At 37.9% G+C, this 23,980-nt stretch overlaps 3 protein-coding genes across 4 annotated transcripts in view; 1 reads left to right on the forward strand and 2 right to left on the reverse strand.

Annotated features, from left to right (window-relative positions):
• The window catches only part of klhl13 (kelch-like family member 13), a 28,535-nt gene extending 18,980 nt beyond the window's left edge, over nt 1–9,555 (reverse strand). Inside the window, exons 1-2 of one of the 2 annotated variants that reach the window (XM_020922856.2) lie at nt 9,416–9,555; nt 8,410–8,483 (exon numbers count right to left, since the gene is read on the reverse strand). In XM_020922856.2, coding sequence (XP_020778515.1) covers nt 8,410–8,462 — 53 coding nt within the window. In that variant the 5' untranslated portion in view covers nt 8,463–8,483; nt 9,416–9,555. Of the gene's footprint in view, nt 1–4,907; nt 5,103–8,409; nt 8,484–9,415 lie in introns of those variants that run through there. The other variant, XM_020922855.2, reaches the window with a different exon arrangement.
• A 1,269-nt stretch (nt 9,556–10,824) lies between these two features.
• wdr44 (WD repeat domain 44) lies at nt 10,825–16,581 on the forward strand. The gene is made up of 20 exons (XM_020922840.2): nt 10,825–11,318; nt 11,544–11,577; nt 11,840–11,926; nt 12,064–12,661; nt 12,912–13,060; nt 13,129–13,224; nt 13,318–13,454; nt 13,542–13,625; nt 13,697–13,803; nt 13,878–14,029; nt 14,104–14,242; nt 14,315–14,379; nt 14,457–14,573; nt 14,648–14,770; nt 14,846–15,037; nt 15,111–15,212; nt 15,287–15,402; nt 15,498–15,625; nt 15,703–15,837; nt 15,917–16,581. Exons 1-20 carry the CDS (start codon nt 11,242–11,244, stop codon nt 16,003–16,005), a joined length of 2,727 nt encoding a protein of 908 aa, XP_020778499.1. The 5' UTR covers nt 10,825–11,241; the 3' UTR covers nt 16,006–16,581.
• Nucleotides 16,582–16,583: 2 nt separating this feature from the next.
• On the reverse strand, nt 16,584–22,545 carry zgc:163098 (uncharacterized protein LOC100037380 homolog). The gene is made up of 24 exons (XM_055148305.1): nt 22,401–22,545; nt 21,737–21,821; nt 21,522–21,633; nt 21,301–21,404; nt 20,909–20,976; nt 20,598–20,692; nt 20,461–20,528; nt 20,224–20,389; nt 19,946–20,148; nt 19,699–19,742; nt 19,509–19,613; nt 19,375–19,441; nt 19,103–19,272; nt 18,871–19,033; nt 18,711–18,790; nt 18,536–18,623; nt 18,341–18,469; nt 18,089–18,257; nt 17,910–17,984; nt 17,775–17,832; nt 17,546–17,693; nt 17,265–17,375; nt 17,045–17,184; nt 16,584–16,967 (listed from the first exon to the last, which is right to left on the reverse strand). Exons 2-24 carry the CDS (start codon nt 21,812–21,814, stop codon nt 16,847–16,849), a joined length of 2,562 nt encoding a protein of 853 aa, XP_055004280.1. The 5' UTR covers nt 21,815–21,821; nt 22,401–22,545; the 3' UTR covers nt 16,584–16,846.
• Between the last annotated feature and the right edge of the window lie 1,435 nt (nt 22,546–23,980).

Consider the following 23,980-nt stretch of genomic DNA (forward strand, 5'->3'; position numbering starts at 1 on the left):
GTGATTAAACATTTGTGGTGTTTTACAGTATGCAGGTGAGCTGAGGCAATGGTAGGACGAGTTCAGACAATGAGGCAAGAACACAAAAAGAACATTTTCAACTATGTGAACGAGGCTCCACATTTGAGAGAGATATTCAAACAAGAGAACACAAGAAGGAGATGAGTGCAGAGGACAGACAAAGCCAAAAGATGCAGTGATTTGATAAAGGCCAGTTTTAACATGCTCAGTGTGGGGCACCAGGTAAAGACAGAGGAGAAATGCAGCTTGGTTTTACAATAAAAACAAGTCTTGACGATTTGTGATGCTTCCAATCATCAATCACACAACATTCAAACATAATCTAACTGAATTAAGTGTCTTGCCCACACAATGACAGTTTGTGCTGGTTGTTATTAAACCAACAACTTTCTGTTTATGATCAGCTATCTACCACCTGAGTCACAGCCATGTAACTTCATTTTCTTGAGCTAGTTACAATAAAGCGCTAATTTGACAGTTTGAAAGAAAAAATAAAGAAATTGCGATTGTATTTAAAAAAAAAAAAAAAGTAAGATTCTGTTAAGAGTGCACGTTTTAAATATGTCCAACTACATTAACATTACAGTGGAGACTAGAATATGAACTGCTAAACTAAATGAAATTCCATGCATTTCAGAACATGTTTGTAGATGTCGCAAAACTAGGGTTAGCAGTAGGTTTTAATTTGAGCGCGATATATTGTAGTACAGCTTCAACATCCTTTATACTTTGCGGTTTGTATCTAGGAGAGACACTTTTGTAAGATTCATAAAGCAAACAGCGTGTACGGTGGTCACAGGTGAAGAGCAGTTCTCTGTGGTAATGATGCTTGACTGTACTGCCCTCCTGTGTAGTCCTGTCTCCGTCTGACCAGGTGTGACTAATGTCTAAAGAGCCCATTACTGATGAGGTCTCCTGACATTTTAAAAGCCACTGTAGCTCCACACGTCCACACCAATCTATGATAAACACTCAAATCACCACTAATAATCTTTAAACAGGTGAGGAGGCTGGTTAAAGTATCCATAATGCAATCATGGCCATCTTGAATTTCAATCATCTAATAATCAAAGAGTGGATTAGGGTCAAGGTATACATCCAAAGGTGCTTGACTAGTTTGTGAAATGCTTGTGTGGAGCTGTACAATATAATGCCAAGTAAATCCTTTGCAAACAACAAACTACCCTGCCTTTTTTGCAAAACATCATCTTGCTTTTTACCTGTTTTTTAGACTTCTACAAATATGTTGTGAAATGCATGGGATTCTTCTAAGTTTATTAGTCTAAATTTCAGTCCTCTGTCAAAGGTTTGCTCCTGGAGTTGTTACAATGTGCACTCTGAACGAAATATACTTTTAAAAACATGATTGCAAAAATCACAATTAGATATTTTCCTTAAACCTTGCCCTAATGGATGGGTTAGATCATGACAATTTCATTGAAGATAAGGCATGCAAACACGCCATAAGATTGTATTCAAAAAAATAAAAAGAACAAGAACACAACCCTATACCCTATACCAAATGTATGACATTATGACATGTAAAGTAAGCAGGGCGTGAACTGCAGGCTGAGCTCCACTGGAGGATCTGAGATGTGTCAAAACTCGAGAGAATACTGCCAGTGTGATCCAAATGAGCGGTGAGGCGTGGAGCTATGTACAGAGGAGTTTTGTCAGATTAAACATTAATTGGGAGACTTTCACACTTTTTTCACTATAGAACATGCACCCTAATATCTTCACTATTATGTATGATGGCAACCCATGACAAATCTTCCTTCAACAACAGACAATTTAAAGCTGAAACACCGTAAGACTAATAACCACAGACTTAAAAAAGCATTCTTTCTTTCCTGAAGCCTTGAGGATCCAATAGCTTTACGATTTCCTCTAGCAAATAAGGATGCACTGATTCAGCTTTTTCAGTTCTAATACCGATACTGATATAGGGCTTTAATCTGCTGATACCCAATATCAACCAATACCATTGCAGAGACAGAAAATGACATGTTCTATTTAAAACAAAATGAAAATAAAACAAAACTGTGTTATGTATCTGTTATTTATCCTTCAAAAAACTACAGGAAAACTAAAGTAAAAAAATTATGAGGCTTTTTGAGCCAACTATGACCAGTCTTATTACATCAATTTATATGTCCAACACATATATCGGCTGAACAAATATTTGGAATATCTGATATCTGATCCAGCAACCTTTCCAGGATTGGCACCAATATTCAATACTAATATTGGATCAGTACATAGTAGCAAGTAAGTAATATAATAATACCTTTAAAACTAAATTGTGATCCAGATGGTGTTTCCAGTCAACAAAAACATCTAAAAATGTCTTATGAAATGTTATCAAAATTTTCGGGCTTTTTTGGGGGGCTGTGAACCCACTAACAAGCAAACAAGCTCCGACTTCCTTTTAAACACCCATTGGCGTCCTTGGTTAATATCTTTAATTAATAATATCCTCAAAAGCGTATCCTCTGTTGTTGCATTGTTAAATACATTTCACAACAGCCTGTTTCTGGGGAGTAAAAACCTGACTCTTTGATAGAACAGTTGATACTTTGCTTTGCTTTCTCCACTCTAAATGAAAACAAATGGCCCTGCCCAGTGTAGCATTTGCCTTCTGTTCCAAATCTGCATTTCTCAGCAAGAAGAAAAGGTGAATTTCAAGGCGCACGTTTTTAGGGTATTTACTGTATGAGTGTCAAGTTGTTCTTGTACATATGTGGAGAGGCATGTGACCAGAGGCAGATGTGATCTGAAAAGTTTTAGTAGGATAAATTATTAGCACAGGTATGCCATTTCAGCAAAAAGCCATGCAAAACAATTTGTATCACAAAGGAAGAGAAATTACACGTCTTCACCATCTTTGCCAAGCTGTTTGATTCCAATTAACACACGGTGCAGAATGTAACACTTCAGCATAACATCACAAGGGTATTATTAACCATCAACATAACAATTCTCACACCTTACTAAACACCCCAAGTGAAAAGGTTATGTCATGTTTAAAATTGCAGTTATGGGTAAAAGCAGTTGTCAGGGCAAAGTACAATCATTTTATGGTCCGCATATATGAGATGAATGAAGCACATTCCTGATACATTGTTAAACCACTATCTGAATAATGTTAGAGACCCCTAACAGTTGGTCTCCCCACAATGTCCACTGTGGCCACGTAATATATCATGAGATTAGGACATCATTCATTACCAAGCATTGAATTTACTATTTATAGCTTGGTAAATCAACACAAATGAACAATTATTCACGTACATCCAAATTGTAAAAAAAAAAACATAGCTTGCCCACTGACTTATAAGCAATGCCCATGGAAAGCACCAGGTGTGATATGTGCTAAAGGTCTGTGGAAAAGAGAGCGGGCACTGGCACACTTAGGGCAGTGCACTCACCATGACGTCTCCATGAGGTGATTACCCACGACAGCAGTCACACACATTAAGTGCTTAGCTCCAAACCCCTGTAGGAAGCCTGGATCCATGCGCGGGATGGAGAGCTGACATTCATTTGAAGGACATTTTGTGGAATTACAGAAAAAGCCCAAAGACTTTCTACTGAACAGATTATTTCATGTTTCAACATTTCTCTGTGGTGGGAAATCTTGACCAATGGCACTTTTCCAGTGTTGATGGCTAACAGACATCACACGCATTATATGATGATGGTTATAAAAAGACCAACCAATAGAATGCAAAGATAAAACTGAAACCTAATTCTAAAGAGGTGTAGCTATAAGGAAAGACTTCACCTCAACACACAGAGCAACCCATAATAGGAAGCCCAATATCAGAGTGCCTCAAACCTAGCTTATGATATAGATGCTTTAAATATAGAGTGTGGTCTTTAGTGAGTGGTGTGGTAGGGTTGTGGCGCACTGAGCACAGCTAGGTGGAGCCTCCGGTCTTAATCATGCTCCACTTGGCTTCAACTCTCGTGTGAAGACACGCCAACACCGTCTGCTGCCACTTATGTGCACATGCTGCACTTGTCTTTGAGATTTCAATTGAAAGCTGAACAATGCTCAAAATGTGGAGCTATCCTATTAGTGACTTGTTTATTTATTTTCATACTAGATACTTTAGTTCTGGAAATAATCTAGCAAATGTAAGCAAAAAATGTATCAAAAATGTGAGTAACAGTACATGTGTAGACAAAATACTAAAAAATATTAACACTAAACCAATATAATGTTATACTACAAAGTTATACTAAATACATGTGTGGCATTCATTTTCAGTCAATAATTACGCAGAAGTTACAGTTGTTAAATGAATGAGTGGGATCAATGGGATCATTGCCTGTGTAAAAGATGAGAGCTAATTAATTGCAGACAATTGGCTGACTCTATGTAGGCCAGTTCCATGCGACTAATCAAAAGTCCCACTCCACACTTGACTTGTCCATTTGAGCAGCAAATGAAAGGGCAGGAAGGCTGGCTGTGTGAGGCGCTCTACCCTTCCCCCTCCTGAACAGTAGCAGATGACAATAGCTTCTAAACCAGGGCACGCCAGACATCCTGACAAAGGCAGGCTCCTCCCAAGCTGCTGAGTCTCCTCTCCCAAATAAACACAGGCGCTGAGAGAGGGCAAGAGTCGAGGATGTCCAGAGTCGCAGTAAATGCTGTTAGTCGTCCCAGGAGCTAAACACTGTGCCATGAGCTGTAAAACGCATGCTGGACAAGGAAAATCCTATCACACGCTACAGCACTCCAATCACATTCTGTCCAATTAAAGCTACTCACACAAAATATTGCTTTCATATATTTAATCATCAGTGCAACCTCTGAGTAGCAAAGCGGCTAAATCCCCCTCTGAAGCACTATTGGAAGAGGCTTAGCAGGTACTCACATGTAAGCAGGCGAAAGAGGTGAGGACCGGGATGTCTTAAGGACTGGCACTGGGAATTTCCAGCTGACGGGCGAACCGCTTTTCCATTTCAACGGCATGTTGTTGTCACCAGGTCGGTGCAAGAGCAGAACCAACAGCAAAGACCATGTCCAGGAGAAGGCTTCCAATGCAGTCTTCCATCCCACTCTGCCCACACCATTTAAAGGGGAGGGCAGCTGTGGCAGCAGTAGATGCACAAATTCACTGGTGGAGGCAGTGCAGGTTCACACAGGCTGAGTTTAGCGGCAGCACAGAGAAACCAATAGAGTGTATCCACCACCGCTGTCCTGCTGCATTCACAGCTCTCTCATGGAAGGAGGGGGAAGCAGTCCTCCCTCCCAACAGCCTCGCAGGGTTCATGAATAGCCCAGTAGCTAAGCAACAGTGCCACCTTGTTAAAGCAGTTGTGATTACACTAGTGGCATGCTGTTAAAATAGACATGCACACTCAGAACCAAATAGCAGGCACACATTAACAATTTGTATTTTTACACTTTTGCCATTTTCAAGGATCCAATGTCTATTTACATCAAGTCATATTAAAGCTCATCTCTACATGTTTCAGGCAAAATGAATATAGTACATGCATTTAATGCATAATTTAAGTAAGATGTAAGATGTGCAATGTATGGGAACTGTGCAATAATGGGAACTGTGCAATAATGGGAACTGTGCAATAATGGGAACTGTGCAATAATGGGAACTGTGCAATGAATGGGAACTGTGCAATGAATGGGAACTGTGCAATGAATGGGAACTGTGCAATGAATGGAACTATATAATGAGTGGAGTGTGCAATATTTTAGTGTCTGGCCCCCTGTGACCCCAGCCCTTGGGACAACGGATGGAAATTAGCCTTAGGCTACAATCCGGTGTGTTTACATTCATGTTGTCATGTTTGTTCATTAACATGCTCTGTCCCAATCAAATAAATAAATAAATAAAATAAAATAAATAAAATAAGATCCCTCCCATCTTTCATCTGTTTGCTTTTTTGTTTGCAAGCAAAAGCAATAAAATTTTAAATTTCAGGGTCGTAATGAGGAGAATATTGATACAGCATAAGATGTTACTACATTAGTTATCATTATACAATAGTGGTCTTAGGTGTATTACTTATTACGTCAGATATCCCAATATGATACAACCACAAATAGTATTTATCTCAACTTTAAGAGAACTGCTGATATTTCTTTACATAATCTGAAAATATAGATGTTGTCAAATGTTTTGGAAAATCAAGCCTTTTAAGAATAAACAGTACAGGTCAAGAACTAACTTTTTTAAATACTATTTGTTTGTCATCTACAATGATGGTATAATAAATTAGAAAAGTTGTAAAAAAAAATTATACAGACACTAATTGGTACTAAAACCATTTTTGAAACACTCAATTGAACAAGTATCAATACTGACAAAGAGCCGACAAACTTGGTAATTTTTAAAAGAACTAAGATCATATGGTAGTATGAAAAGATTCTGAAATGTTCTTATTATTATGGGGCAGCAGTAGCTCAGTAGGGGCAGCAGTAGCTCAGTTGGTAGAGCGTTTGTCCACTGATCTGAAGGTTATTGGTTCAAATCCCACTCTTGACATAAACATCATTGGTTGAGCGGTCAGATCCACTGAACCACAGGTTGGCTGGTATGATTCCAGCTCCCACAGATGAAGGCTGTCATTGTGTCCTTGGGCAAGACACTTAACCCACCTTGCCCCTAGTGTCTGCGTACACTGGTGTATGAATGGGTGAGTGGTTCCTTTGCTTTGAGTGCCTTGAAGGTGGAAAAGCTCTATAGAAAAATGTGACCATTTATTATTATTGTGTCATTGAAAACTGTAAACATAAGTTTGAAATATCAGTATTGTGACAAAAATATTTAATATTTAGACATTCAATTTGAAGCAAATGCACTCACCCTTTTAGCTATGCAAAGCTGAATCTAATGTGGAAATTAGAAAAAAGCAGAGATAGCCGTTATCTTACTAAAAACAGATGCAGTCTCCTCATCAAACTGTTCCACTGTATAATCAATTAGATTTGACATATTACAGGGCAAGACATAAACCACAGCTGCACTGAGAAGAGATGACTTGCACTGCATCCTCAATAAAGATTTGTCAATAACAATTTACATCAAAAGCTGTAGTTTCACATCAAAAGTTCAAGAGTGAGATGTATATCCAAGAGTCAAAGATCTGCAAGATGGAAACCCTATTTATTACACTGGCCCAATGCCCAATTGAGAAAATATCTCAAGCCAAAATCAGGAATGCCAAAGAAAACCCACACATGCAGCCATAATCGGACTACAAGTAACAGCTCTATTCAACAATGTTCATCAGCTTCTTTTCTCTGTCAGGCTCAAATGGAGAAGGCACCAATACCAACAAAGTGGTCACACTTTAGTGTCTTAATTTAACCTGGAGCATAATAAAGTATAAGTTGATCTGTTACTGCTTCGTTTTAATGTACTGTGGACATAAATAACTTCAAACTATGACAAATTATTTGTGATGGTAAGCAAACCCCTTGAAATAATATTTAAGTCACTAGCTAGCATTAAGCAACTGTATATTTTTTTTTTATTAAACACAGTCAACTTTTAAGCTGAAAAACTATAAATATGGGTCAACAGACATGAACCAGCTTTATAAAATTTGTAGTTTTTTCCATTTTGTATTTTTCCTTGACTTAGAGTCTTAAACCATCTAAAGGTTTGTTCCACGCTACTGGTGACTAGGACTATTCCCACCAGACTAAAAATGTCCTACTTGTACTGGTAATTCCTACTGGGAACTCTGAGATGGCTGAGGGACTCCTACTTCATACAATGGAGATCACCACAAAGAAGTGGTTAACTACCACATAAATGTTGTAAACATGTGTAACTGTTATTTAACATGTTAGAGACATGCATATAATGTTTATATCCCAGATCAACAGGAAGGTGGCATGTTTCCTTATGCCTGTAGTAAGTCGCCATGGTAACAGATTTCAAACAGAGTGCAAAGTCACATGAAAGAAAACTACAAATAATAAAATAATGTGCCATAATAACATAACAATAAAGGGAAGATAACAGATACAAAAGGTATGTGCAAACGTCAGTAAATGTGATTGTAGACACACAGAAATATGGAAATAGTGCTGATGAAGACAAATATTGCTTTGTGTAATTTTAGAAACCCTCCTTGTTTGATAGATGGAAGTTTACCTTTTCCTATCTTGACCAGGTCATTTGTTTAGTTGAAAATGTGGTGATTTTAATTAAAAATTTATTAATTATTTAATATGCTCTCTAATAACTGGTCCTTAAAATTCCTTTTACAATAAATTACACGGGAAAAAATTATAACACTTCCACTGCACACATTGTACACCGTTCACTACTTGTTGGAAGTACATCTCTGACAGAATGTAATTTCAATATATAAACAATACACAACAATCAAAGTTCATACCTGTCATGAAGTCCAACAGGCATGGTTTCCCCTCTGTGAACAGGGTGCTCCATCCCCTCGCCAAAACCACACCTCTGAAATACAATCACATTTTGTACATTTTGTTATCTGTCCTCAGAGAGTATATGGTTAACAAAATAAATAACCATTTGTATCATGACAGAAATTCAAAAAGTTATAGTGACTAAAAAGTATGGATAGTTTCTAAAAAAAGGAGTCTTGAAATTAAGGGAGTTGTAAGTTGTTGCTCCACATGGATCTGGGTTAATTGAATCTAATAATAAGTGTGAAGCTTAGGAAGAACCAGCCAGAAATAGGCCTATTAAACCCTTTATTATAAAGTAATAGAAACTAAAATAAGAATTTATGACAACAAACTATAACAACAACCAAGTTTTTATCGAACTGTGTAAACTCAACATATGAACTGTTGCTGTTCAATGTCAACATTGTTAGATTGCGCATAAGCTAAAGCAAATGCCAAACGTATGAGAAAACTATCTAGAGGTCTAGTTAATTTGTCAGCTGGCCCAAGGCTGTCCTTGTTGGACATGTGAGTGTTTATAAGCCGGCCTCACCACCTGCACTGTCACTGAGGCAGCTCGGCAGGCTGGAGATCCGAGCTCTGCTAATTTTATGGCCATGTTGCTGTGCACTGTCTCCAGAGGGAAGAGGCTAACTGGCTAAGCTAACTGGCTAAGCTAACCTTTACATTGAACATAATCTAATTAAATAGAATGACGACTGTCTAGTTTTCTCGTACCACTTTAACACGCATTTGTACACTGTGATCGTTTAGTTAGGATTACGAACAAACGACTGAAATGCTAAGATAAGTTTGTTGCGCTAGTTAGGAGTTGGTGTGGTTTCTTTGCCACCACCTTCAAATAAGCATTAGAAACAAGCTGACATGTATTCGTTAACCTTGGTATGACTTATAAAACGTCTTATTCGTTAGATTTAGATGAAATGTGTTTTGTAAAGTTCTATATAAATAAATCTGTACCTTCAGCGGAGAGAGCGATAACTAGCGTCCTTGTTTTCCTCCCGAGCCCCTCAAATCCACTTATTCTGCTAAGACCTCCTTCCTTATTTCATCCAATGTACTTGAGGCTTACTGAGAAACACTGAACATCTTAACTTTCTATTGGCGGAAGTCTATGGCAATCTTTTGCCATTGGCTCAAAACTTCCGTTACTAAATAAAGTGTCTCTAAGGGAGAATTCCTATAAACCTGTAACAAGTAGTCTCGTTGTGGCAAATGGCAATAATATAATATATAGGCTATCTGGTGGCAATTATATAGCTTAACACCAAACTACAACGTTTAGGCATTTAGCCTACATCTTGTGTGTTGAATAATCATCACTACTTATTAGCAGTTAATTATATTATATGTAAGAAAAAAAATCGGTCCCATGCTTGTTTGATAATGTAGCTAGTGTACTTAGGTCAATAAGAATAAGGCAGTATTGTTTTTGATGTATTTTACCAACTCTAATCAGTGTTGCTTATAACTAAGTCTTGCATTTCATGCAATATTATGTTCTTTCTTGTGTTGGTGGTGAAAGTGAAAAAAGTTTAAAGCATGAGCAAAATGATTACCAGTTAAACTTCCAAGTTGTTCTCATATATTTTATACATATATTTTATTACATATAATTTGTATTTCGGTCTATAGATTTATTGCTCCAAGTATGTATTTTGTTTGTAAATAACAATTACTTGTGGAATTTCCATTTAACTTGTTAGCCCTCCATAGTATTGTCCTTAAAGTAAACAATCAGATATAACAATATTCAAATATTAATGGCCTCATATTTCTGTAGTAATAAACTATTAATAAGATTATTATTTTTTCACTGTCAATCCACTATCCATGTACACAATCTTACTGACAAACCTTTATTGATATCTTTATTCATATTACTCTATATTTCCTATGGACCACATGTCGCCCTGAGTTTTTATTGGCCATAGGCCTCCTGCTGAATTGGTCTGATGACTCTACAAATGTATGTAATTTTATCAGAACCTTAATATCACCACCGCACTGTAATACAGTCTGGAAATTAATGTTTCAGCCTTATTAAACTGTGGCTCTGTCAAAGCTGGGTTAAATGCACCTATCTGAATGAGTCACTGTTTGGACCACTGGTCTGTGTCCCTCCACTTCGAATATATGGTTCATTGTGTGGCTCTTCGTGACAATAATTTGGCCATAAACCAGGATAACTTAATCAACACTAGACAGAGCTAAACAACTAAATGAGGGCAGGAGTTCACGTAAGATGTGGTCCTTCTGTTTGGAGTCAGTGCTTCAGTCCGTCCACTAGAGGGCGTAAGTATCTGAATCCCAGTAGAAGAGAAAGAGGCGCGTGCCCCGCCTTTGTGTCACTCCTCCTCTGCTCCTCCTCCTCTTCTCTTTGCTCTTTGGTTGATGTGTTTTTTCCGTCTCTGTTTTGTTTATGCGGGGATCACTGGCTCCGTTAGGTAGATTGACAGCTCCACTACACCGTAAAGACAGCTGCTTATGATATCCTGATTGGACTGCCCAACCTGTGCAAACTGAGTCTAAACAGAACCCGCACCGGTCAGTTGTACGTGGTTGCTGTTGATACGGTTTGTTAGTTTAGCAGAAGCTAACGCACTCTGCGACTATGACATGACAAGAAGACAAGCGCAGTTTAACGGCATACGGCTACACACCCTCCGGACTGTAAAGGTTGTTTTCTGAAAGAAGAAGCTCTATGTTTCTAACGCATAAGAAAGGGTAAATTATAGACATCTGCCTGCAAACTTGGATTAGCTTGGTGCTAAGTTCTTGCTAGCATGGCGTCTGATACAAGTGACACTGAAGAGTTCTACGATGCTCCAGAGGACGTGAATTTTACCCCGTCTCCAAAAGTGTAAGAAATGCATTAAATTATTGTTTTGAGTTTGAGTAACTTGCACTTTAGACCGAGTCATTCTGCTCAGTAATAGAAAATGTTGGTCCAAAGCAGGATCTCGTTATTATTTGTTTGGATATTACAATAGTTTAACGATCGATGTCCATTATAATTTACATAGTTATATAGTAACCTCTGACCGGTGCGCATGCTTTTGCTGAGCTGTTCTTCTCTGTGTTGTAGGTCACCTGCAAAGTTTGTACTTCCCTCACCCAAGGTATGTTTGTTTAAACCAAGTTTCTGCTTATCAAAACTTTGTGTACTGCAAAGTGAACCTTGCTAGTTGACGTTTAGTAGTCAGGGATTAAAGTGAAAAGTAGTGGATGAATATTGTAGTTATTCATCATATTATTTGCTGCCATTTTTGTTTACAGTTATAATTCATGATTTTGCGTTAGATTTGTTATTCCCTATTATTAAATAGGCACATTAAATAAAATTAAAGCACAATGTTTTACTTTTGTCTTCCTACTCAACAGCTTGTACAGAGATCTCCTAACACTGTAGATGAGGATAGCAGCAAATCTACTCCGGCAGCTGCAATTCAACAAGATGACTCTCTTCAGGTAGATCTTTTGTCTCAAAAAGGACATGAAATGAAAAATGCTGTATATTTTAAACACATACATCAGTGAACACAAATATGATCTTACCACAGTATGAAAGCATGTGTTTGTTCTCTCTCTTCATTCTTCTTCAATAGATCATTGACAGTATTATAGAAGAGAGTCAAAAGGGAAGTGTTGGTGAGGTGGCTCAGCTGCTAGATAAGCTCAGTGTTGATGTAAGAGTGGAGCCAGAGCAAGATGACGCGAGTGAAGCTCAGGAAGTTCCTGTGGAGAAAGTGGAGGCATCAGGGAATCCTCCACCTGTGGGGAGAGAGGAGGAACCAGCACAAGGTGCAGAGACAAACGGAGCATGCTCAGACGCTGCACCTGAACCCATGGACATCCCAGAGTCTGCAGGAGCCTCACAGGAGTGTGTTCAGCCCCCAGATATTACCAGCACTTTAGGACAGCCTGATGGGACACGCACAGGTCCAGAGTTGGAGCCCAGACCTGCAGACCTCTTAGACCAGGTGCCACTCTCAGACAATCCTGCAGACTCTGATCCATCTGGGCCTTCTAAACCTCCACGACAGTTCACAGTGGAGCCGGACATTGTAGCTAGCACCAAGAAGCCTCCTCCCTCACGTCCTCCGCCTCCCAGTGGAGGTCCACCCCCTCGGCCGCCTCCGCCATCCAGACAAACTCTGCCTTCGAAAAAGTCTCAGGAATCTCTAAGGCCAAGTGGACTTGAGGGTAAAACTTTGAAAATAATTATTTTAAAACAGTGGGTGCTTTATTTGAAGGTTGTAGTGCTTAATTAACCTACTGCAAGCAAATATGTGTAGTTTGAAGCCTCTGAATTATGTAATTTATTCAGTGTTACTTTTCAATTTTTGTTATACCACTTATATTATTCATAAACAAATGTTTCAACATATAGATATGTATTAGTAATATTAATTTTAAAATACAAGTTTTGTCTAAAGATCTATGTTATACTCAGTGTCTGCAGTGAGCCCTCTCAGTCCTGAAGTCCCAGAGCCCTCTGGCCTGTTGTCTCCCAGCAGCACAGTGAGGAGTCTGACGAAAGACCTGCAGCATTCTCTAGATTTAGCCAGTGCCACAAGTGGGGACAAGGTGGTCACGGCACAGGTAAGAGGGAGTTTATTTATGATATAAAGTGATGTATAAAATGGTTATTGTTATTCTTTTCTCTGAAGGAAAATGAGGATGAACAGCCTTGCTCTCAAAGTGGAAGTCCATCCCAAGGCCCTCAGCGTCCACGATCAAACTCTGGAAGAGAACTGACTGATGAGGTTTATTTCTTTGTTTTATTTACAGTTCAGCAACGTAACATTTAATGCATTACATTACTAAATTACACAGTGTTATCTGACATCTGAAACCAGGAAATTCTGGCCAGTGTGATGATCAAGAATCTGGATACTGGAGAAGAGATCCCTTTAATCCAGGCAGAAGAGAAACTACCAGCTGGAATCAACCCACTCACTCTGCACATCATGAGGAGGACCAAGGAGTACATCACGTGAGCAGAAGCAATATCATCATGTATAGCACAATATATCTTCCTTTGGAGGGAAGATTTGTTATATTTGGATATTTTCCTCTTTAGAAATGATGCTGCACAGTCAGATGATGATGACAAACCATCTGCTCCAATGACAGACACGGATGGAGGGAAACTGAAACAGAAAACGTAAGAAGTGGTTTGTTAATTTAATTGTATATATTTTTACGACACTTAAACTTATACAATGGTTACCTAAGGACTCAGTTAAAGAAATTCCTGGGCAAGTCTGTGAAGAAAGCCAAACATCTTGCAGAAGAATATGGAGAGAAGGCAGTGAACAAAGTTAAAAGTGTGCGTGATGAAGGTACAATTGTATTTCCACAAAAAGGATTTAATGTGACGTAACCTTTTATTGAATGTTGTTTGTGCTGGTCTCAGTGTTTCACACAGACCAGGATGATCCGTCCTCCAGTGATGATGAGGGAATGCCATATACCCGACCTGCTAAATTTAAGGCTGCACACAGCTTAAAGGGACCCTTTGACTTTGATCAGATTAAAGTTGTGCAGGATCTCAGTGGAGAACACATGGTTAGCAAAACTCTTTACTTTAGATATTTTCAAGGTTGTATCTTCACTTAGAAGACTTGTTCTGTTCTTTTAAGGGTGCTGTTTGGACCATGAAGTTTTCTCACTGTGGGAGGCTGCTTGCAACTGCAGGGCAGGATAATGTAGTTCGTATTTGGGTGCTAAAAACAGCGTTTGACTATTTTAATAACATGAGAATAAAGTACAACACTGAAGGTAAACTTATTTGTCAGTTTTTGCATTGCATCATTATTTATTTATTTTTTAAATTCTGTAACACTTGTTCAGGTCGTGTTTCGCCCTCTCCGTCTCAGGAAAGTCTATGCTCTTCTAAATCAGACACAGATCAAACTGTAAGGACATTTTGTAAGATCACAAATGTAGTAACTCCTAAATGCCAGTGTGAACATAATTTTTTTTCACATTTCAGGCAAGCTGTGTCCCAGAAGACTTAGAAACCGATGACAGGAGTGCTCCTTTCCGCCAGGTTCCCTTTTGCAAGTACAAAGGTCACACAGCTGATCTATTAGACCTGTCCTGGTCAAAGGTGACGCACGACCTCTTCTGTTTATTAAATACTGTATATTACCCATGTAGTCTAACATGTTTTTGTTGTTGTAGAACTTTTTCTTACTTTCTTCATCCATGGATAAAACAGTAAGATTATGGCACATATCAAGGAGAGAGTGTTTGTGCTGTTTCCAACACATAGATTTTGTTACAGCCATAGCTTTCCATCCAAGAGTAAGTCTGATCATTTCATTTATATTACATGATTCGAGACAATGATACATTTGTTAAATGGTCTTGTTTGCACAGGATGACAGATATTTCCTTAGTGGTTCTCTTGATGGAAAGCTACGACTCTGGAACATTCCTGATAAAAAGGTGGCATTGTGGAACGAGGTGGATGGTCAAACTCGCCTCATCACTGCTGCCAACTTCTGTCAAAACGGAAAGTATGCAGTGATTGGCACTTACGATGGGCGATGCATTTTCTATGACACAGAGGTAACAAAATCTGCTTACCTAATATTATGTTTCTATATAATACTTAACTTTTATCTTCATTGTGAATCAATAGCGCTTAAAGTACCACACCCAAATTCACGTGAGGTCGACAAGAGGTAGAAATAAAGTGGGACGCAAAATCACAGGAATTGAACCTTTACCAGGAGAGAATAAGGTGCATATTGTGGCATTAATTATATTGACATTCAGTTCTTCAGATACTAAAATCAGTCTTTTGCACATCCACAGATTTTGGTTACCTCCAATGATTCCCGCATACGCCTTTACGACTTGAGGGATTTGTCTTTATCCATGAAATATAAAGGTTATGTCAATAGCAGCAGTCAGATCAAAGCCAGTTTTAGGTGAGCATTATAGTTACTGTTACTACTATGTCTTGTATCTAAATCGCAATTGCAATTCAGAATTTTTGGTAGGTAACTTTGCAATGTTCCCACAGCCACGACTACTCATTCATTGTGAGTGGCTCAGAGGATAAATACATCTACATATGGAGCACTTACCACGACCTGAGCAAATTCACCTCTGTACGTCGTGACCGCAATGACTTCTGGGAAGGAATCAAAGGTAATACTGTTAGAGAGATTTATGTTGTAATCTAAAAGCATTTGGGAACTGGCATGTAACCTCTATGTTCATTTTAGCACACAATGCAGTGGTCACCTCAGCTATTTTCGCACCACACCCGGGGCTTATTGTCCCTCAGGAGAGCGCTGCAGAGAAACCTGAAGCTGAGTGCAAAAGTCTAGACTCTACAGACTCTGAGACCATACCCTCAGGTAGCCTCTGACCATTACTCTATAAAGTACATTATGTCAGTGTTTTTGTAGTTTGGTTAACATAATCTTTTCTTTGCAGGTGCACTCAAAACAGATCACACTGAGGTTTTGCTTTCAGCAGACTTCACTGGAGCCATAAAGGTTTTCATCAATGTCAAAAAGTACTGAGCACAGTACAACCTGAACTCTGCTACTCAACGGTTGGCTCTCAAAAAGAGCAGATCGTGAAACAACAGGGGAAATAATCCCTTGCCACATTTTCCCAGGTTTCAATTCCTTTGAACTGTGAACTGTTCTGACATTTTGAACAGTGTTGTCGGATCTAAATGTTTAGACATGGTTGTAAGTGTATGATTGTGACTAAACAAGTGTGAAGACTAATTGAATGGGCACCTTACTATTTTCCCTCTTTTCAAAAGATATATATTTCAAATCTACTTGTTTTGTGTTTAAATGATGTGAGGTGGTGGTGATTTGGAAAAAAAAGTACCTGTTAAATGTGCCTACAAAATCCAGTTTTTAAATTCTGTCCTAACATTATCAAACTAAAGAAACCAATAGTGTATGAAATATGAGCAATTCATCATAAATACTGTAGTTTCTGTATCTGAATTACTTTTGATACAAACCTTCAAAAGCACATTTCCTGATTAAAGAACTGTACTTGTGTAATGTTGCATACTCACTGCTTTTGTAAAACAAATGCTTTATCAGTTTCCTCAATAAAAGTTCTCACCAACGGGATCTTTCAGTACATAGTTTTACTTAAAAATGCATCAATGTCACAATCATACTTTTGTTAGACATACATTCATCACAACTGTAGTTTTTGTTCTTAGCTTTCACAGCTTTGCAGCAACATGTCTGATTATCCCTAAAAAAAACATTAAAACAGAAATCTAGAGAATTGTTGAAACTTCATTATACAAAATAGTGCTGGAAAACAATGTAACGCAGTAGCAGTTGCTTATTGAGGAGCACTGTGTGTCAACTGTGGTTAAAACGGAAGTCAATGTTTGCTCTTCTTTGATTTTTTATGTGAGCGATGTGGTGATCGAGACCGGGACCTCTCTCGTCTCTGATTTGGAGATGAGGATCGAGAGCGCTTGGAACGTTTAGGGGACCTCGACCTGGCCAAGAAGCAGAAAATATTAAACATTTTAAGAGAAAACTACAGTGCTACTATATAATACAAACAATGTTTTACCTTGATCTGGACTTTGTTCTCCTCCCATCTGAATCCTTGCTTCTGCCTCGTCTACTACTAGTGTCCTCCCTCTTTCTGTCGTCTTTTGATTTCTCTTTTGACACTGGCGTCTTGCTATTTACAGTTTCTTTGTCAAATTCCTAGGATTAAGATATAAATACATTTCTGAAAATATACTGTATGAACCACATTCGCATGGCTGGGAAGTATCTAAGCCTACCCTCTGTAGCAGCTTGTTCCTGTAGTATTCCACTTGCTGTTGTATGCTCATCCCAGACTTCCTCTGCCTCTTCCCTGACTCCAGTTCATCCTGCATCTTCAAAACTTTCACCTTAAGAAGAGAAATTATTTTGGTAAGACAGTATTTATTGTGAAACAGGAACACATTGTAACCAGGGAGAACTTACAAATATATCAATTGTGAAGTGATCTAACCAACAATATTTTACAAAACCAGTCTGCCTTAGGCTTAGAAGAATATTCTAGTATCCAGATACTTGCCTCCAACTCCCTCAATCGCTTCCTCTTGGTCTCAGACATTTGGAAACTTCTGAGAGAGCTCTGGAAGTCTGCACTTTCATATTTGGAAGAAGAGGAGCAAGAGTCACTGCTGTCACTGTCTGAGTCATCCGTACCACCATTATTTTTCCTGCAGTTGGGAGAAAGCAGACATATACATTTGTGTAAGCTTTATTTAAACCCTTTAAAATGACATTTGCAATGTCCATACCTTGTTTCATTATCACTTTCTTGTTCCTCCACACTGTCCCACTTTGAGGCCGTCTTAACTAAAAAGTAAATATAAAGGTTGTAAACATTCTTATTTGAAGAGGAACAGTCAAAGAAGAAACACGACCTTGGTTACCTGATGAAAACATCCCGGAATCAGTCATCTGCTCCCATTTAGACAAAGGCACTCTGCTGTGCGGACCATCCTCCACTGTATACACAAACAACCTATTCTTTAAAAAACATTCAGATCTGATGCAAAATTGCTTTAAAAAAAAAAATACACGTGCATGCAACTAATTTAAAAATGCTTACAGGGAAGCCCATCAATGTCATCAATAGAGGCCCCTAAAGGAACACCATCCAAATCGTCAACCGGCTCTCCATCCAGAGGGTCCCAGCCCAGTGGGCAGCCGTCCAGGTCATCTGCTCTGTTCAACGGTAACCCATCTATGGGAGCACCATCCAGATCACAGGGACCCTCCTGAGGGACAGAGACACCCCCCTGTGTCATTTCGAACCCTAACATATATTCAATTGCATATGGTGTCTAAAAACTTTGCTCACTTTTGCTGTTTCTATGACCTCCTCTTCTGGTTTAGTGAAGCCCAAAAAAATGTTTTGTAGATAGATTAAATATTGCTCAGGGTATATTGCCCACTCCTCCCATGCTCTGAAACAATTCATGACTTTTTGCTGTGGAGAAAAACATGAAACGTCTTTAGCCACTGTCAAGACTTTTGATCTTAAATTACATAATACCTTAAACTGTTCTGCCTGCAGCCTGGCTTGTATATTCTTGTGTGATGCACAGAGATCTCCACATATCTGGATTAGCTTTGATTCAAAACTGAACAAAGTCAAACAGACATTAGGACTTTCAAATAAAAATAATTATTGTGAGGAAAATGTATTCACCCAGAAAAAGATCACTTACTATTTACGATAATATGATGCACCAGCTACTTTGGCACAGGAGTTGTGTAATAAGTCTGACACAAGATATAATCGGGCAATCTAAAAATAAATACAGTAAATACACACCACATTATAATGCAATACAACATACACAAATGAATGAAATGAAAGTCACTTGCCTTTTTTTGAAGAGGCGTCTGAAGCATTGATAAAGATTCCGCAATGAGCCCCACCACCTCCTCTGCAGCCTCCGCTCTTTGCAGACAGAACACCATGGCATCACCAACGTCGTCCCTTCGAGGGGTGAGTTCTTTTAGCAGCGCCTCCAGTCTCAGTCTGTGTCTGAAAAAACAGTCTCAAGTTTGATTTGATCCACACCAAAGGCATGTGGTTAAGTTCAAACATACTCACTCAGCTTTGAGCTGGCCTTTCTTCACCTCCTCCTCTGGGGGAGCTACATCCTCTATTTCTGGTCTTTCATCAGTTCTTTGCGAGAAGTCATTGAGGATCGGAGGTCTCCACAGTGAACCTCCACGAAATAAACGGAAATCAGCAGTCCTCCATTTAGTTGGAGAATCTCCCTGGAGCAGTCAAAGACCAGTCACATAAGTTAAATATTTTCATTATAAATTCATTAAAACTAACTAGCTATTTGTGTTATGTTTCAAATAAGAAGCCCTCACATGAAGGATGGAATACAGTCTCCAGCGGTAATACACATGATCTTGGCTTTTATTGTCAAAAAGAAATCTGAGAATTACAGTAAAAAATAAATGCATGATTCTGAAACAACCATCAATTAACACAATCTTCTTACCTATATTTAGGGTTGTTTTTCTCCCTATTCATTATTATGGCTTCAAACATTGGGCCCTCACGCACTACAAACTCTATCATTCGATGGATTAATAATAAAAGATTTCTGGAAAGAAAGACATTGACAATAAATAAGTTAAAACAACATTTCACTACAGAAGTAACAAAGGTGCTGTAAGAAAAATCTTTACCTGTCAGTTGGGATAACCACTTTTACAATGGCTTCTGACAAACTCTGTTTAGAAAATCAAAATCAGATTAAATGAAAGTAATATAAAAAATTATGACATTCATGATGACTTTTTGCTGCGATACTAAAAACATTTTAAGCCATACCACATATCCTAAAACATGTATTGCATGTGCATATGACAGAAAATAAGTTAAGAATAGTCTCTTCAGTATATTTACTGCTAAATATAAGACAAAAGTTTTTACCTTTTCAAATTCAGCCTTTGACCCCCCAAGTGGTTTGGTGAAGTCATTGCGGAAACGGTCCCTCGGTTGTGCATTAAAGGGAAGGCCAGATGGAGGTGGGGGAGGTATTGCCCTTACCCCCATTGGTGTGTACAGAGGTTGAGGGGGGATACGGGCAGGTCTACCCCATCCCAGCTTCATTTCAAAACCCATAATGATTTTGCCTAAACACAGAAAATAATTGGTATTTTCTATAGCCTCTGTTCAATCATTTTCTAATGTTAGAGATTTAAATTCACCTTCAAGTGCAGCTAAAGCTCTCTCTGCATCTTTTCGAGTCATAAAGGCCACAAATGCTCGATTAGAAGTTCTGTTACGCTCCTCATCGTTTCTGGGCCACATAATCTTCACACTGGCCAGAGGTCCATATTTGCCAAACTCTTTACAGAGCAACTCCTCATTCATCTAAAAACATAATACCAATAATAAAACAAATGTCAAAATTTATATTTGTAGTTCAAAGTATATATCCTTGCCTTTGGGCTTATAGCACTGATGTAGAGGTTAGTGCTAATAGGTGCTGTTGGATCATCATATAATGCAGCTGAAAGACAAACAACATTAAATCAATACAGTGTTATAATTTATGGAAACAGAAGGTAAAGACACTCACTTGCACGAGCTGTAAATGGTACTGGAATATCTCCTCCTTGCCCTCCACCTGGGTCTCCCCTTCTTTTATGTCTTTCCTCACGCTCTTCCTGTATTCTGCAATTCATCAGGAAACAAACAGAAAAGTATATTTCAGCACTTAACAATCTACCGATCAAGCCCATCATAGAACACAACATAAACATCCCCACCAATACGTACATGTACATAAACAAAACAATCACTACTCTACTGAGTTTGTGAATATGACTGTTACAAAAAATGTATCCACATATTGTACTGTTACCCATCAAGTTAAAAAGATCTCCTCACATTTTAAGTTCTTCCTTAAAGAGTTCTAGATTACTTTTCTTCTTTTCTTCAGCCTTCTTTTTGAAGATCTGTTAATTAGACAAGAACAAAATTGGTTAATCACACCATTACATTGTTAAATGCAACAAAAAATGTATTTGTTTGCGCGCGCATGCGTATATATAATATATATATAAAATATATATAATATATATATATATATATATATATACATATACATATATATATACATACACACACACATATATATATATACATATATACACACACACACACTTATATATATATACATATATACACACATATATATACACACATGCATATACATAAATATATAAATATATATATATATATATATATATATATATATATATAATATAAATATAACTTACCGGCTTTTTACTCTCTGCAGGCGGTAGTGGTGCGACATGCTGTGGTGCAGGAGCAAACCTTGATGTGGGTCGATATAGTCGGTCTACTTTGGCCTCGTCTCCTCCTTCATTAAATAAATAATAATGTTAAGTTTAAGTTAGGTTATTGTTACTAATGATTTTACACATCTGGGCAATGGGTCTTTGTGCATTCTTTGATGAAAAAAATAACACTTCCTGACCTTTAGCTGGATTTACAGTACCACCGTGGACAAAGGTCTTAACTCCACTTTTGTTGCTTGGTTCAAATGTTGCCAAAAATTCTTCAAAAACCTCTGCTGCCTTTTCCTCCTCCTGTGAATAAATAAATTAATACAAGTAGATCTTGACACTCAAAGTAGTAGTTACAATTACAATATTAAGATTCAACTATTGAACAGAATACCACCCATTTTACCTTCTTTTTGAGCTCCTGTTGTTCTTTCTTTGACAGTATTTTTGCAGGAGTTGCAATTTTTCCCTTTCTCTCTGCCATTCTCCACCTAAGCAGTAAAAAAAAAGAAAGAAAGAAAAGAAAAAATATAATTAAATATGTCTTGGTATGCCACCAAACCATATTTTAATACTTAAATATAGTAATAACACAGTTACACTTAATAATATTGAGCATCGTATAGCTAAATGTCATAGTCCCTATCAAATAAATACTTGTGTTATGTAGTCACAGTCATGCATACATTATAGCTTATTGAACTAAATAATGATGGAATATAACATTACTTGGCTGCTACTGTGGTTTGTGAACGGTGGCTAACAACATTTAGTTAGCTTGTTTAGCTAACGTGCTAACTGTCACATCAACAATCACCGAGGATGCAGAGTTAACACAACGTACTCTGTTAGACCAAAGAAAGCTACAACTTCTCATTCATTAACAATAGCATTACTACGATAAAATAGGAAGGTAAGAAGAGAACAATTTCTCGCATGCAGTTCGTTTAGCATTAGCTAACATGCTACAAACAGCAACAAGCTCCTCAGTGAAGCCACTTGAAAAAGTGAGTGTACATTTATATTCTGCACTTGCATTTACATATCTGAAGATCTGAGGTGTCACTCACAATGTAAGATATGCTACTGCTTCGGCATTTTGGATACGACGACAAATGTTTCTATCACAACATGCTACTGCTGAGAAGAAGAGGGAGACATCCGAGCTGAGGAAAAAGAAGCACGCCTGCTCAATGGTTCATTCTGCTGCACAGACAGATGAGGGCCAGTTGTTGTGTTAAAGGGATATCCCAGTCTGAGCCCAATACAGCAGCAAGTAGGGCCATTTTATTATTTGAGAAATTAAAATATATATGTAATATTTTGATCCACACTGAATTAATTATTGAGGACTTAGACACATTAACCTGCAGTATAGGGCCTGTAATTCGCAAACTTACAGGAGCAGGCCTACAACATAAAAGAGGCTGTCCAAGTACTACCAGCAGGACTGGGCCATGACTAAAAGAGGTTGGCAACTACTGACTAAACATGGTGAAAACAAACCTCCTTGACTTCAAGGAGGTGGAATGTTCATGTAAGCAGGTGATGGACCCTTTATCAGAAAGGTTACAAGTCAGGTCTGTGGAGAGACAAGCTCCCCTCACAGCATGGATGTGCACTTTTCAAGGTTTTCTATCTAGTTAAATAAAAAATAAATAAAAAACACTAGTAATGCTTTGTGCTGCTTTAAATTAATTATTAGGCTGCATAGTCTATGCTAAATTTGTTTGTAATTATAGCCTTATAAAACTTTGTACTCCCTCATATAGAAAATATGCACATTTGTTACAGCAAAGGTTAACATTTTTTCCTGTCTTGACTGCAGAAAATGGGCTACACAAGTTGTCTCCTTATTCATCATACTGATGTTCAAAGTCCACTGACATTATTACAGTATTGTATTGACCTTGTGTGTTTTTGACAAACATTATTCTCTGTCTTTCTAGCAGCATTGACCCCACAGCCTAGAGTAGAAGGCATAGGTATACTATAGTTTCAGTCCTCATGTGTTTCAAAAATGTGTTTGTCCAAGCAGTTTATTGTGGATAAAAGAAGTTGTTTGATGGAGCTGACAAGGCACTGCAGCAGATCTGAAGCCCGTAAGCATTTTCCTATTGTGATTACAGATCACTGCAATGCCATTTGGCAGACCACCACAAATGTGGATCCCATGCACTATCGTGGCTCCCTGTCAATAGGCTTCACTCACAAAAAAAAGGAACCTAAATGAAAAATCTAGATCAGTGAAGGTTATTTAGAATGTATTACTATTTTTTCCTTTGTTATTATAATATAATGGGATGTGTGAGTTACTGTGTCCAAGTAATTTCCCTTGTGAAAAGGCTATGTCTAAAAATGTATAATAATTTTGATGTATTTTTCTAGGCTGTATAGAAAACCTATTAGGCTATGGATCTACAGACATTTAAACATTTAAATACATAAATAATAATAATAATAATAATAATAATAATAATAATAATAATAATAATAATAATAATAATAAAATAAAGGTATAAATGTTTTTGTACTATTAGTTTTAATCCGAGCTTGTCAAAAATTCACTGACCCTTTACAGCTCTCAGTATGCTATCAAGACCTATAGTGCAATCATTTGGGGCCCCTAATGGGAAAATGGTAAGCAGGT

Source organism: Boleophthalmus pectinirostris, unplaced genomic scaffold, assembly GCF_026225935.1.
Source record: "Boleophthalmus pectinirostris isolate CB_2022bp ecotype Guang Dong unplaced genomic scaffold, ASM2622593v1 HiC_scaffold_12, whole genome shotgun sequence".
NCBI lineage: Eukaryota > Metazoa > Chordata > Actinopteri > Gobiiformes > Gobiidae > Boleophthalmus > Boleophthalmus pectinirostris.